This window comes from Brachyhypopomus gauderio, unplaced genomic scaffold (genome assembly GCF_052324685.1).
Source record: "Brachyhypopomus gauderio isolate BG-103 unplaced genomic scaffold, BGAUD_0.2 sc82, whole genome shotgun sequence".
NCBI classification, from domain to species: Eukaryota; Metazoa; Chordata; class Actinopteri; order Gymnotiformes; family Hypopomidae; genus Brachyhypopomus; species Brachyhypopomus gauderio.
In genome coordinates, this window is record NW_027506903.1 from 254,397 (window position 1) to 268,557 (window position 14,161).

Below are 14,161 nucleotides of genomic sequence, written 5' to 3' on the forward strand. Positions count from 1 at the left end.
TGCCGTGGCCTGCCTCCCACGTGCACGGCTGCCTCTCTGGACGTGCCTGTGCACAGGGCACAGAGGGCCAGGAAAAATCCCCCCTGCCTCCCCAGGAAACTGTCTCTATGCGTCTCTGTAAGGCGTTTCATCATCTGCGGGGTCAGACGTGCACCCCGCTGGGGACCCGTTGTCCTTGTCCTCTGTCTCACTTCGTGTGCCCCCCCCCCATGTCTCACTGTTCTATATGAGCGTGCAGAGGACAGTCTGGCATATAGCCTGCCTGCTCTGTGTGTGTGTGTGTGTGTGTGTGTGTGCACATGTTGGTGGGAGTTCGCTGGCTGTGTTGGGCCTTTATATAACAGTTTCACTGCTGTGATTGTATTCATTACTTCTGATAATAGCAGTTTTCTGATTACCCAGAGGAGTTTAACAGTCCTCCTGTCCCTAACGGTCTCCTCCATCAGACCAGAGAAGAGGGAGGTGGAGCAGTTATGTGTAAAACTACCAGCTGGCTCGACTGTAGTTCTTGGCCAGAACAAAATATTTCATCCAGGCTTCAGAAGAGCTTCACCGGGGATTTTGCCGAAATGAAAGCCCACTAAGATCTTCAGCACAGGGTTCCAGCACCGTTCGTTGGACAAAAACAAACATCAAGGGCTTTTCTGTTCGTTTCAAACGTTGGCAGCTAGCAGCATCGTAGCAGCATCGTTAGAACGGGGCACATCTGAGTTTAGATTCATGGCTGGGAGCGCAATCGCGGTTCACGCTGCTGGTCCATTTCATTAACGTCTATGCAAAATGCGAGCAATGCAATAAGAAGACTATTGCGTTGACGGAGGGAGAGCCAGACTGCTACATTCTCACCAATGCTGAATGTTTTCCTCCTTCCTATCACCCCTTAATTACACATTACTGGCCTGTTTTGCCTCCAGACAAGGAGCTGAAGTGCTCTCTGTCTTTGAAAGCACTTAGCTTAGCCAATCACAGCACATATGGAAATGATATGCAAATTTTCGTGAAGACATCAGGGTTGAACTTCCGACCCATTGTTTAATCAGCAGAAGAACGCAGTCTTAACTGAGGTCACGAGGTGAGTTTTTCAAACTGAGTTGAACTACAAGTCAAGGCCCTCGTGTCCACTCTTCCATGGCTGACTTACGAGGGACGTCTTAGAGACGTCTGGGTCTTAGAGACGTCGGGGTCCCTCCTCTGCAAACATTCCGACTCTAGCTTATGCACTACAGTTCATTCTTTTCGGAGCACTGGCGCGTGTGCGCTACGGATGAACGTGAAACTGTGTTTTGTTTTGGTTTCCCCCTGACCTTTGACCTTTTGTTTTGCAGCCTCGGGCGTGGAGGATGCCGTGGGCGAGGTGTCCATGACTGTGGAGATGATCAGTGATCCCAACAACGGCGGCCACAAAATCAACGTTAAAGGTTTCGATCCCCCTTCTTTCATCCATTTCTCGATTTCTTCGTGTTTCCTGTTTTTGTGTCGACGTCATGGACTTTTACCAACACTTTTCCCCTCCTTCTTGCTCTCTCTGTCATTTGATTGGCAGTGGTGGCAGCCAATGACCTGCGCTGGCAGACGCAGGGCATCTTCCGCCCCTTTGTGGAGGTGTACATCATTGGGCCTCACCTCAGTGACAAGAAGAGGAAGTTCGCCACCAAGTCTAAAAACAACAGCTGGTCCCCTAAATTTGGCGAGTCTATTCAGTTGTAAGTCTTTTGCTTGATTTGTACTTATTTCATTGAAAAGTATAAAAGTGTATGTATATATATATATATATATATATATATATATATATATATATATATATATATATATATATACACACACACACGCACACTATTATACTGTATATCTCTTATAAAGCTCATCTGTTCACCTACATCATGTGATTAGTAGCTTGTGAAATGCAGCTAATGTTCTTCTCTTCCATCCCTGGCCCCGCCCCTTTCCCGCCCCTTTTGGCACTGGGTCTCCGCCTCTCCGCAGCACCCTGGGCAGCGAGCTAGGGCCGGAGGGCTATGAGCTGCACGTGTGCGTGAAGGACTACTGCTTTGCACGTGACGATCGCACGGTGGGCGTGGCCGTGCTGCAGCTGCGCGACGTGGTTGGCCGCGGCGGCGCCACCTGCTGGCTGCCCCTGGGCAAGCGGGTCCACATGGACGAGACGGGCCTGACCGTGCTGCGCATCCTCTCGCAGCGCAACAACGACGACGTGGCCAAGGAGTTCGTCAAGCTCAAGTCGGACCAGCGCTCGGCCGAGGAGGGGCGTGGGAGCTAGGGCGCCCCCCCCCCCCCGGGGGGGCCGTGCGCAGGACTGCAGCGAAAAAAGGAAAAACTGAAAAACACGTGCATGCACATACAAACATGGCCACAGGAAACAAAGTGACGGAGGTCAGGCCTGTAAGGACAGATGGCCAGGACGATGATCACAATGGAGCTTCGCTGTTATGCCTCTGTCGGTAACGTCGATAGTGACATAACAGAAATTTCTATACAAACAGAAAAGCAATTCAATCTGATTCAAGCAAATAATGATGTCAAAGAAATAGACACACACACACACACAAACACACACACACACACACACACACACACACACACACACACCCATACAAGCATACGTCTTCTTTTTGCACACTAGCTTATCTTAAAACACAAAGCATGCCACAAAGCTTGCATAAAACAAAGCCCGACCACGCAAGGTGCCCAGTGATTGGCTACATACAGTGATAGGCTTGTCCAATCAGGACCATTGGGTGCCGATCGCCTTCTCCTGCTCTTTTCACAGACATGCTTTAAGAAACTTCTCAGCCCTCTGCTTCAGTCGTGTTAACCACGACTCGGCACTTTGCGTCGGTCAGCATAGCTCGGCTGCAGCGTGCAGACGACCCTTCCCGTGACATGACTCAGCAGACCGCTCTCAGAGGAACACGCAAAAAAAACACGCTTGCTAACACGCGCACCGCATCTCCGCCCGCAGGCCGCTCTCGGGCTCCCGGTGCACACGGCGTCCGCTGCAATCCCAGAATCCCTTGCTCCCTCTCCACCTCAGCCGGTTATTTTAGAACCCGGACGGTTTCCGTTCTGGGGAAAATAATAATCGACAAACATCAGGGCTTGATTTGTTTGTGTCGTTTGGAATACTTTGCACTTTGCCTACTTTGCATGTTTGGGAGTGTGACTCCACCCACCCCCAGCCGTCCGTCCGTCTGTCTGTCGGTCCGTCCGGTTTCCCCAGCACTCCCTGCCTCTGCTGGGGCTGTACATGTGTCGAATGGTGGTGCCTATTACACTAACACTGTGACTCTCTCCTTGGGCCTCAGAATCTCACCTGCAGGGCATTATGGGACTTTAGAGGGCATTTGCATGGCAGACTCGTTCTGCGCCAGAGATGAAATATTTTATGGTTGCCGGAAGGGCGATGGTGAAGATTTTAGAGGCACTGTGTCATGCTTCTGTGGGCCTTGTTATTGGAATGACCACCTGAACAGACAAAGGTTACAGAGTGGTAGGTGTACAGACCGACTGACCCAAGAGCCACGATGCTAGAATGTTCCGTTTGACTTCAAACTGCTGACCCAGCCTACGTCGATCTACGCAGCAGACCCCAGGCGTCACACACTCGACTCCATTACGTCCTTCTTAACAGTCTAGGGATAAATCCGGGCATGACTGACCTTTTCAGATAACCCATCCGATGAAATCTCTAAAACACAAAGGACTATAGCTGCATGTAGGAGGTGTGTCTTAGCTCTGTGACAGTGCTAGCATGTTCAGTGTGGTGATGTCTTGTAGTGTTTGACTCCACCAAAGGAAACCAGCATGTGTGTGTGCTGCGCAGGCCGGTGACGGCGTAGTCCTCTTGTCCGTGTCCAGGCTCACAGGAAACCACCACGGTTCCGGCTTCCAGTGCCGGGTCCTGCACCTTCAGCCGGGACTCTCGTCCGTCTTAATTCTGCAGCAATACTTCAAGACGTGAACCGAAGAGGGTCGGCGTGAGACACCCACGCCAAACAGCTTCCGCAGCCGTGCTCAGCGTGGCGAGACGCGCAGGCCTGATCAAGGAACAGTCAGCCATTGCACCATCTTACAATTCGCAGCCATGCTCAGTGTGGGGAGATGCACAGGCCTGATCCAGGAACAGTTACATGTGCTCGTGCAAGAGGGCGGGGCCAAGCACCAAAGAGATTGTGTTTCTCCATCTGTCAGAAAGTGAAAGTGTCTCAATGGCAGTAAATGTCCTTCTTGTATAATCCCAAAAGATGTACTAGTCTTGTATAGGGTGGGGATAGATGGGGTTTGTATATATAGCCCATATATCACAGATATTTGGGATGAGAGCCAGTCATGGATAGATAGCCATTCAAGTTTGCTCTTTTACAACTGAACCATAGTGCAATTAAATTACACCACACTAGTTAGCTCTTTGTGTCCCTGGAACAGAACAGACGATGTTTACAACCCAGAGTGAGAAGGCGCGTTCGAGCCTCTGTAACTCGGACAGAAGTGCGGTCCACGCTCGAGATCTCGTCAGAGGGTTCGCCAAACCACAGCGAGCTTCGCTCCGCACCGTCGACAGCGCTGCTCCCAACGGGCCACCACGCGGTTCAGCCCGTCCGGATGAATGGGGGGAGGGGGGGTGGACATTGTGACATCATTCACAAGAACTCGTAAACACATGCACACGCACAAACACGTGCACACGCCACATAACCCTCTCAAGCACAAACGGGCATGAGGATTACCCATATGCATGTTTGCATGTCTGCAGATGTGTTGCCATGCGGTTGCCGTTGTCGTGACCTGTAAAACCAAATGCATGAACGGCGAGCAGACGTTAACCTGCCCGTCGCAGAACGACCTCTCTGGATATTTCATTTCATTTTTATTTGGAGATTTTCAAATGTATTTATTTTTCAAAAAAAAAAAAAAAAAGAACAAAAAATCCACAACTAAATAAATGCATAAATTAATGTTTAAGAGAAGGAATGTGACGTGAATAAGCATGAGAAGATGGTTTTATACTGGGGATGTTTGTAATTTTCATTTGTAATCATTATGATGGTTTCTAAAGAGGATTGTGGTAAACTGATGCAGCATTGCTTCCTATTAAAAAAAAACTGTTCCGTCTGATTTTTTTAATGTTTTGTTTTCTTGTGAAGATTCAGCGGTGTAGGTGCAAACAAAATGTCTTGTAAGAGACACAGACCAAAAGGAAAATAATTATTTAAATGTACTGCCTCTGAGATGAGACTCACCTGGAGACAGTCAGCTCCCAGAATGCACCACATGCTGTGAACATATATCTTTGACATCAGAGCAATGCAAGACAGTAAATCTTATTTTACGTCATCAGGATGGGTTTATATTTAGAAAACAAACCAAGTGTTTTGCTCCCAGTGTCTGTTCAGTACAATGGTAATAACGTTCTTGAGCAGTTTCGTTTAGTTTAGGTTTCAAAGCTCATTAATGTGGCCTAAAGTGATTTTAGAGGGAAAAAAGACAATGCTAAAACCATGTTGCATTCATGTAGTGTACATATTCATACAGATGGGCTTATATTCAAGTACTATAAAATTTGCAACATCATTAACCATCCATCCACTATCCACTATACTTCACAACTAAGAGAATGTAATAAAATTCATAAACACACATTACGAACTCGTATACTCAAGTCTGCAGTGATTAGCTTAAGGACCTAGTCTTCGCAGTTTATTGCCATCTAGTGACAGTTTAGGGTACCGCATCCCACCTTTACAAAAACTATGAGCTAGAACTTCGCGGGTGGATCTCGTAGCCGATATTGCTGACTCCTCCATTCCTCCGTCCTACCGCCTCCATCCCCTGACCCGGAAACTAGTCCGCCATCTTTAAGGACGTATCAATTTTCTAAACGCGCTCGGAGCAATCGAGGACACGGCGGAGAGCAGACACAGGTGTGTCCTATGCGGCACAATTTTTATCGCAGCGCATGACGCATGGCTGCGTGTGACGTATGCCTCCAGCCACACTTCAGTTTAAAAGTCCCGGCGGGAGGCGAATCTCTTTACAAACAACGGTTGATTCGGTCAACTGAATTTTGTTCTGCATTTCATTTTTTTTAAATAATGGGCCTTTTTAAAGTTTTCATGTTCAATACGTTGTTGGTGTTTGTACATACATATATCCATTTGAATGCCTTTTCAGACTAAATAAAACTATTACTGTGGCATGTTTTAGGATAGAACAACCATAAGGTGGAAGGTTAGATCAGGAGAGATAACATGAGTGACGATGGAATGAACGACGATATTTCGGTTTGTATATCCTAATTCCTCCGGCAGATCATTAGCTGCAATCTCTGACAATTAAAAGTACCGGTTTACAACCATTTAGTACGCACCAAATAATTATAATAATTGTCACCACCCTATTGTAAACTAAATGAAACACACGAAGCCTCTATTTATTGTTTTACAGTAAAAAACGAAAACAAAAAACAAGATTTATTAAAGAAGCATAAAAAATAAAACTCTTGATACATTTCTTATAACCTCAAGTCAGCTCAAATTATACGAGTATACAATTGTTCCAACTCGCGGCTAAAAGGTCCATAAACTTTCAAATAAAATATATTTCAATTTTAAATTTCTTCAATAATTTTCTCATTTTGTTATAAATTGCCTATATGTTGTACACAGGAAACAAATATGGAAAATAAAGATAAATTTGCAGTAATAAAAGGGTCACATTATAATCTGGGATATTTATGTCAAGGTAAGCAAATAAATTGTAAAAATAAAATGTGTAAAAAGTTTTTTTTGTTGTTTTTTTCTTTAGAAAATTATTAGCTAACGCCTGATGGCTTCAAGACATGCAGATAGTTAACTTACAAATAATGATACACGTTTTAAAAACTACATTTACCTTATCATTTTTGTACTTCTGGAAAACAAATCCCAATGATTGTATTCAGGGTATTTACAGTTAGGTCTGAAACCTTGTTATTGAAACTACTTTTGGTTCCGCATACAAAATAATTAAAGCGGGGAGAGAAAAAGTAAATCACACAAAGGAGGAGCAGAATTACAGGGCTAAGTGACACATGCAAGAGTGGCAACCGATGCCATTCTGAAGCAAGACTGGGCCCTCTGTACTTTCCTCGGGGAAACCCTGTTTTAAAACCTCTGGGGAGGGAGGGGCGGGAACGGGTATTGTAGGCTGAGCAGGCTCCGCCCCTAGGGGGGGGGGGGGGGGGGTCTGTGTAGACTGGTCTGGAGTGACTGATTAACAGAGGGGTGGGGTCTGCCTTCATTAGAGCTGACTGATGCTGAGGTTACCCATGATGCCCCAGGAGCACAGAGCACACTGGGCCCTTGGGATCTGTACAGCACACCACTAACTTGTACTGAGTTTGTACCTCCAAGTAGTTTTGTAACTGAATTCCTTGGGTTTTGAATTTCGGAATGAAAAAAAAAACATCTGTCAAAGCTAAGCTAATTTCATTACGAAGACATATCAGTTGATCTCCAGGAAAACCAATTCAGGAAGAAGGAAGTTTGCCAAGGTGCGTGCCTGTGCTGCGTCCAACAATACTTTACAGCCTCCCCATCACCGAACCACTCAGCGCTCAGAAACAGCAAGGAGAACCCCAAATCAAAAAACACTGGAACATAACCAAGAGGGGCTGTGGGTGTGTGACCCACGCAGAAGCGTCAGGGATCTCGTGCGAATTGTCCCGGAGACGTTCGCCTCCCTACAACCGCACGTGGGCTCCCGGCAACGAACCACCAACCGGCGGCTACTAGGATCACTGGACAGCCCAGCCCCTCCCCGATTCAATTAGCGAGAAATCCGGGCGGACAGTCGAGTGCTCGAGAGACACTGAAGGAGAAACGTAGACCGGCTCGATTTCATCCACCCCCCCTAGTTACTGAAGGATGTTGGACTGCGCAGGGTGCTTTGACCACCGGCCTCTCAACTTGTTCACCACAACTGTGTCTAGCTTCCCTTCTTAGACCGGCTACCAGGAAGATCACGGCTGCCCCAACCTTAAACCTCACGTACTGCGCAGCTCGGCAGAATGTAGCACAAAGTGTGTGGAAGCTCTGGGTGATATAGCTGCCAGGTTCTGACTGCGATTTTCAATCCTGGTTATTGTAACGGAAGGAGACCTGAAGTGCAGTGCAGTAACAGGAAGCCCTTTTAAATGGTATATGGTGGCGTCATGGCTTGTCTAGTGTAAAATGCCTCTCTGACTCAACCCACTGCCCTGAAGATGGACGTCAAAGGGCGCAATGCTAAGAGGCTGTGTGCGAGAGCACCCCCTGGTGGGGGGAGGGGGTAGGGGGTAGGGCAGGGATCGTCAGAGCACTTCCACAGAGGACACAAACACTCTGCAGGCAGCTCTGTAGGGGCATTTTGTCCTGAACGTGAGAGCAAGGGCTTATGGGAAGGGCGGAAGACCAATGTTTCTCCATGCTGGTCCGATAGATCCACTACAGGCCACCGACTGGAGAACCAAAAAAAGAACATGGCAGTGTGTGTCGGCGCACACAAGCAGGATGGCTCTACAGCAGTCTGCTGAACTATGACGGACATCCCACTCACTCACACACACACACACACACACACTCGATCGTTCATACACACTTCCACAGTAAGGAGAAACATTCTTGCAACATTACAAATAACTATTCTACAATTCAATAAGTCAAAAACAGTCTCGTTGGTGGACGAGGGGCTGTGTGCGTGTCCCATTCTGCGGGAACGACCAGACAGCTAATCTTAAAAGAATAACTTTAAGAACAATAAAACTGTAACAGATAAGGACTGTGGATTAAGGGCGAATCCAGGCAGCATAAATGTCCATGGTGTGTTTCAAAATGATAGCGGACGGCCTCTCAGGACAGGGGTCCAGACTGGAAAAAACAGATCCCTAACCTTTTGTTATAGTAGCATTCAAGGCGAAAGTCCTGTGATAATGAAGTGTATATGACCTGTAATGATTTAGCCAAAAGACGAGTTACAGTGGAGCAGGTGAGGCCCTCCACTGGACTGGAATTTGAGTGTTGTAGGATCGGAAGGTTAGAGATACACAAGGAACCGGCACACAAAGCCAACCTCTTAGCACTGCAATGATTTTCCTTATGCAATGTCAACTATTCTATCTATCTACTTGTTTTTATATTGAACATTAACCATTATGTTGGATATCAACTCTTAACATGAATAAATATTAAGTGTTTCATTCTTCATAGATTAAAAAAACCAAAACCAACAAAAAAACAGCCAGAAAAATAACAAGTAATCCTGGAATATTCCGGGCTGGTAAATATGTAGATTCTGCAGTCCCCGCATTATCCCAGAATATCGCCACAGGTTCGCCATGGCAACGGCGCACCAGAGACGCACGGGATTCAAAACACCCAACTCTGTTCCCGTCCCTGGGAGAAATCTCAAAATTAACCATTAGAAAAAAGTGCAGACTTATGCAGCTTAAGTCGAAAAATATCTGTGAGTAGAAAAATGTCTCGAGCAAAAAACAAAAACTAAAAAATAAAATAAAAGGGAAAACCACGAGAACGACGTAACCAGGCTGCAATCAAGCGAGAACGTGTGGGGGAGGGGAATGTAAAGGGCACGCAGACCAAAGAGGCCGGCGGCCGACGCGCCACAACGTTAATGCCTAAAGAAAGATAAGACACTGGTTTCCAACTTCCTCATCCACAATGAAGATCTCAGTTCTGGAAAAAAAAACAACTCACAACCAGCTGACTCCACAGCCTTGAACAAGTACATGAGTCAGTAATATCTGTCATCATAGTTGTTATTGTTATTATTAATAATAATAAATCAACTTGAGCAACTTCAGAATAGTGTCATATCTAATATGGTAACTATTGAATTATTGTCAATCTTATGTAGGCAGGTGGTAAGATTCTCTTCCCCTTCTCTTCATAGACATTACTGTAGACGTTCTGGATAACATTTGGAAAGACAGCACCCCCTGCTGGCCGATCAGGTGGGCCCGCGTGGCATTAGGAGAAGATGCGGATGCACTGCGTGGCAGGGGTGTGGCACACCGGGCACTCTGGCTCTTGTGATTGGCAGATCTGGCCGGCGCAGTCCATGCAGAACAGGTTGTGCCCGCAGGGGACGAGCGCGGCCGTGACCTCGCTCTCGAAGCACACGAAGCAGTCCCTGTTGACCCCGCCGGGCACCATGGTGGCCAGGCCGCTCGCCTTCAGCCGGCCCAGGACCCCCGAGGCCACGCCCATTCCACCGCTGCCGCCGCCCTCCGAGTCGGTGGGCGAGCCCCCGGGAAGGGAGGAGGCGGAGCATGACGAGTAGCCCGTGGTGCTCCCTCCGCTGCTGCTGCTGCTCCCCCCCGAGAAGGAGGAGCCCGTCTGGAGCCAGGAGAGGGCGCTGAGCGGGTCGCTCTGTGCCCGCCGCGCCAAGGGGTGGTCCAGGGGGGCGGAGTCGGCGGGCAGCGTGGGCGAGAGGCGGGGCGTGACGTTGCCGGCGCTGGGGCCGCTGCTATTACGTCGTATCGCCTGTGACGGTTTGCCGCCGTTGATGAACGGCGCCCAGATGTGGGAGCTGCCGAACTCGAAGCTCAGGTCTTCCGAAGCGGGCGGGGCCAAGCCAGGGGCAGAGTCGGCGGTGAAGGTGAAGCCGCCGCCCCCTCCGCTGCCCGTGCTGAATGGACTGGTGGGGCTGCCGCTCTCTGCGGGCCGTCGGGGCGCCACAAACGATTCTGCGCTCAGGCCTCCGTTGTGGTAGGAGGAGGAGGACGAGGAGAGCTTACGGCCGGAGCCGTGCGCGGCGAGGGGGAGCGGGGGAGGAGGCGGGGGCGGAGGGGGCGGGGCCGCGGTGTGGTTCCCGCCTCTGGACCACAGCGTGGCGCCGAGGCCCAGCGAGCCCAGGCCTTCGAGGCTGACATCGGTGCCGTTGCTGTGGAAGTCGTTGTCTCCCTGCAGGTCCACGAAGGCGCCGGTGCGGAGGGTGATGTGCGTCTCTATCTCCTCCCGCGCCCGGTCCACGTTCTCCGGCATGCCGGTCACCTCGAACACGGGGTCCTTCTCTCGGCTGGGCGTCACGATGTACGTGTGCGTCTGCTGCTGGATGCGCTTGATGGTGGCGCCCTTTGGTCCCACCACCAGGCCCACGACCCGGTAGGGCACACGCACCTGGATGGTGGTCTGCCCGGGCAGGTGGGGCGGTCCGGGCAGAGATGCCCCTCCGCTACCCCCGGCCCCGGCTTTGCAACGTGAGGCGCGGATCATGGAGAAGTGTTCGGCCGCCGAGATGATCTCCCGCTTGGCCATTTCCACGTCCTCGCGTCGGCCCGTGACTATGAAGATCGGGTCTTCGCCTCTGACCGGGGTCTTGATGTAAGTGTTAGTCTTTGCACGCAGGGCTTTGATCTTGCAACCTGTGCAAAAACAAAAAAAAGACTAATTTGAATATATGCAAAATCATTAAATCAGATGAGTAAGACAAATTATGAGAATTATTCATAAGCACGAGATATAATGTGAATAAGTTGCCTCCTGTTAACAGTTTAGCCCTTTACTGTCACAATACGAAACTCACTGAATCAAGTCAATCCAAAAATAAATGTTACACGGGTTGAAAACAAACAAATTTTGCTCAGAAAACTAAATAATTACATGAACATGGCTATAAACACTACCTAAAACGATAAGTATTTTGAAAAAAACAACGATTACGGTCATTTCGCCGCGCCTCCCAACGTGGCCTGCATGGTTAATAAACAGGGCGCTGTCCCTTTAAATCCGGACGGCTTACTTCACGCGGCCAATGGCGCGCGTGCTCCGTGATGTCATGGTCGGAGGCAGACAGCATGGCTTTTTCAAACAAAGAGAACAATGCAACAAGCACGGCACAGCCGAGCACGCCGCCACGAAGATATCGGCGCTATGTTAATAACAAGAAGAGCGTAACAACAAATAAAACAAACAAAAAAAAAGCATTAAGATTTATTTAAACGTGGCGGGTTCGGTTCAGTTCGCCGCAGAGACGGCACAAACACCGCCCAGATCCGTCGGATGCGCGGTCGGCCCTGCTGGGCACACACACAATCACACACACACGTCCAACGTGCTGCCGTGTTAAAATCAACACCACGCCGATCATCACAACCTCGAGTGTGCGGTGCGTTCAGCTGCGCGAACTTGGCCGTGAGGGTGATACAAACGGGGGAATGGGTCGATACGTTTCTTTTGTTTGGGGCCCAGACACGTCCAGACTCCCGACAATCTGCCGCTTTGTCCGACCTCCCCTCCCCCTCCCCACCTCCGAGCTCCATCTGCCGGGGAACGGCACCACACACGACCGGTCCCGCTGCCCCGGTTTTAAAAAGTGTTCGGGTACGAGTATCTGAGTAAGGGGTGATTATATACGTTACCTTGCCTGCCCACGATCTCCGCGACGTGCTCCGAGCTGGGCACCGGCACACACTCGGTCATGTTGACACTCCTCTTGCGGCTGCACAGCACCGAGCTTTGTTCCCCCAGCACGGCGTGCGAGTGCGGCCCGGCCATGTGGTACCCGCCGCCGGTGCCGTAGTACTCCGGGGACGGGGAGCACGACGTGGGCGACTCGCCGGGGTGCTCCAGCATCTGCAGGTCCACGTATCCTCCCCCGCCGCCGTTGCAGCTCTCCGACACGGTGCCCGGCGTCCCGTCCAGGGGGTCCACCTTATCCAGCCCCATGAGTGACAGCTGGTCCAGGGCGAAGCGCAGCGCCTCCTGACGCTCCCCGTCCCTCGCCTCCGGGTCGGCGTCCCTGGGCAGCGTGACCCCGCTCGGCTGGCCGCTCACCACCACGTCGTGATCCATAATCTCAGGGTGAAACAGGGGGCTAGGCATGCTCCCCGGGGATGGGCATGGGACTGCGGGGCGCTCCGGGGTGGGGACGGCTCTCTGGAGGAGGAGGGTTCGGGCAAACAGCACAATAAAGAAGTGAAGTATCTAAAACAAGGAGACAAACACCCCAACACGCGTCCGGACGAACCACGGCGGCCCCACTGGTGTGTGTGTGTGACGGAAAACACTCGCTCCCTCCTCCCCCAGTCTCGCCGCTTTTGTCCTTTATTGTTTCTTTCTTCGCCAGTCGTTAGCTAGCCGGGCTAGCGCGGCTAACGCAGCCTCACAGCGGGGCTACGGCTAACTTAGCCTAGCGCGGGCGAACAAAAAAAAACCCCGTCGGGAGACGGTTTACTCACGCGGTTATGAAAGCGGTAACGCCCCGAAAATAAAAAATAAAAATAAAACGGACCACAACCGGGTTGTTGTGGTGGTCGGTGGGACCGTGTCTCGTTGTTTGGCTAGCGACACCTCACGTTAGCTCGCCGGCTAAGCGGCGGTTACAGTCACGTTGTCGCCGCCGCCGCCTTTTGTTTTGTGGACAAAAACACACAGCACCAAGTTCTACGGGGCGCGCGACGAAGGGCGCGTGGATGGAACTCACCTCTCGGGCCGGGCTGCGCGCGCTTACAACGTCCACCCCCACGCCTCGTTTCCGTCGGTCGCGAGGGGAGCAAAAAAAAAAAACACACAAGTGCGCGAGGCGCTGGCGACCAGTAAGGCTAAGCGGGTTAGCACACTTGCTAAATTTTTTGGGGGGCGTTGAGGGGGGAAAGATTTAAAAAACCATGCGACTCCGGGGATGGCAGGCGAGTCGGCTAGTGATAAAAGAAAAAGAAAGAAAAGCGCGGTTTCACTTTTCCCGTCTTTTAATCTGTCCGTCAGCACGTTCGCTCACATTTCTGTGGAAACGCGAGCCTTAAAAAGAGAGTTGAAGAAGGAGAGCGAGCGCGTCGCCTTGCTGCCCCGCTCTCGAGCCCGCCGCCTTTGTCTAGCCCGAGCGCACGCCGCCTCTTGCCCCGTCTCTCGCGCACACTGACGTCACCCGCGACACAACAATGGGTTCAAAGGCCACGCGGTAGGCACGTATCCTAGGTGGCGCGCGTGCGCAAGTCCCCCGCGCCGGTCACGTTCGGTCGTGTGACGAATGGCAGCCGACGAGTGTCGGGTTTGTTGTATGGAGTGCCAATGTTTTTTTGGATTTGCGTGTCATTCCGTTTGCGATTCGTGAACGAAGAATTTTTAAACGTACTGTAGTGTTAATGCTTCTAAAGTGACGTTTTTTTAAT

General features: G+C 50.4%; 2 protein-coding genes across 2 annotated transcripts in view; one reads left to right on the forward strand and one right to left on the reverse strand.

The window, feature by feature from the left end:
* Window positions 1–5,116, forward strand: part of LOC143493173 (protein unc-13 homolog A) — a 49,036-nt gene extending 43,920 nt beyond the window's left edge. Inside the window, exons 40-42 of the mRNA XM_076991387.1 lie at window positions 1,326–1,418; window positions 1,544–1,703; window positions 1,984–5,116. Of these exons, the coding sequence (XP_076847502.1) occupies window positions 1,326–1,418; window positions 1,544–1,703; window positions 1,984–2,275 (545 nt within the window). The 3' untranslated portion in view covers window positions 2,276–5,116. The remainder of the gene's footprint in view (window positions 1–1,325; window positions 1,419–1,543; window positions 1,704–1,983) is intronic.
* A 1,305-nt stretch (window positions 5,117–6,421) lies between these two features.
* On the reverse strand, window positions 6,422–13,917 carry LOC143493158 (RNA-binding protein MEX3B). The gene is made up of 3 exons (XM_076991359.1): window positions 13,477–13,917; window positions 12,413–12,929; window positions 6,422–11,416 (listed from the first exon to the last, which is right to left on the reverse strand). The coding sequence occupies exons 2-3, from the start codon at window positions 12,873–12,875 to the stop codon at window positions 10,020–10,022; spliced, it is 1,860 nt and encodes a 619-aa protein (XP_076847474.1). The 5' UTR covers window positions 12,876–12,929; window positions 13,477–13,917; the 3' UTR covers window positions 6,422–10,019.
* Between the last annotated feature and the right edge of the window lie 244 nt (window positions 13,918–14,161).